Below are 1193 nucleotides of genomic sequence, written 5' to 3' on the forward strand. Positions count from 1 at the left end.
CTGGGCAGTCGTGTGAGGGGCCGCCCCCTAGTGGGTCCCCCGACTGACCCGTAAACCAACTATGTTCGGAGCCTGGATAGGGTGTAGGCCGTTCGGAAGGTGGGTCGGGAGGGGATACCCCGCTAGGAATAGTCTCCCCCGACCCCGCCCGCCCGCCCGCCCGCCTGCCCTGCCCGCCTGGCCGATAAGATCTCTTCACCTTCTCATTGGTGGAGTATAGGTACGAGGGTGGTGTGGCATCTCTTGCGGGTCTCGCCAGGGGCGCCTACTAACCTCGCTTGCGAGCGGCGTGTGGCATGTCTGAACGGACTCGTGAGGGGCGCCTGCCAACCTCGCTTCGCCGAAGCGGCGCTCGGTACCCACACCCACCCCGCCGCACTCGTCGCCGGCGCGCGACACGTTCCCGTCGGCTGGACTGCCCTCGTCGAGTGCGTGTCGCCAACCAAGGCGGGACGCACTCAGGGACAGTGCCGGCGGGACGCGGCTCGAGAGGCGGCTCCCGCGGAGGCACGGCTGGCACCCGTGGCGCGGGGCTCGTCTTCGGAAAGACCAGGATCGCTCTACTGGCAAACTTCTGGCTGACACGCGCGCCCGGTCGAGCCTTCGGCGGGCGCGCTGCGGTCGCACGCCTACCCACGGCGATGCCAATGTCTACGAGGGCGAGCGCAACGAGGCGGGAGAGGCCGAGGGTCGCGGCGTCTGCCGTTACCCCGACGGCGCCGTCTACGACGGCGAGTGGAAGGCGGATAAGAAGGAGGGGCGCGGCGTCTACCGGTTCGCCGACGGCGTCGTGGACTCGTGCTTCTACAAGCAGAGCGCACCCGTCGGCGAGGGCGTCCGGTGGCTGGCGGACGGGCAGCGGGCGTGGCGGCTGCGTAATTGGCATCGGGTGGAAGAGATCTCGCTGGAGGAGGCGCGGCAGACCGCCGAGCGGCTCGGGCTCCCCCTCCCCTCCCCGCTGCCCGGCGCGTGAGAGGCAGCATGCTCGAGAGCACGGAGAGCCGTCACGCAAGACGCTTGCCTCTGAGAGAGGCAGTGTAGTGGCGCGAGTGACCTTGGTCATTCGCGGCTTTTATACTCGTGGTGCGCCGTGCTTTTTTCGCGACTTTTCCGTTTTTCACGACTTTTCGTGTTCCAACTTTACCGTACTCTTTCGATTGTCCATATTCGCGCCTTGAAGATTGATTGACGAG

General features: G+C 66.8%; 1 protein-coding gene across 1 annotated transcript; it reads left to right on the forward strand.

The window, feature by feature from the left end:
- Positions 1 to 658: 658 nt before the first annotated feature.
- Positions 659 to 973, forward strand: EMIHUDRAFT_125344 (hypothetical protein; the record flags this gene model as incomplete). The annotated part of the gene is made up of 1 exon (XM_005757152.1): positions 659 to 973. A coding segment is annotated over one exon (315 nt), but the record flags the coding sequence as incomplete, so codon positions are not given.
- Between the last annotated feature and the right edge of the window lie 220 nt (positions 974 to 1193).

This window comes from Emiliania huxleyi (assembly GCF_000372725.1).
Source record: "Emiliania huxleyi CCMP1516 unplaced genomic scaffold EMIHUscaffold_9243, whole genome shotgun sequence".
Classification (NCBI taxonomy): Eukaryota; Haptophyta; order Isochrysidales; family Noelaerhabdaceae; genus Emiliania; species Emiliania huxleyi.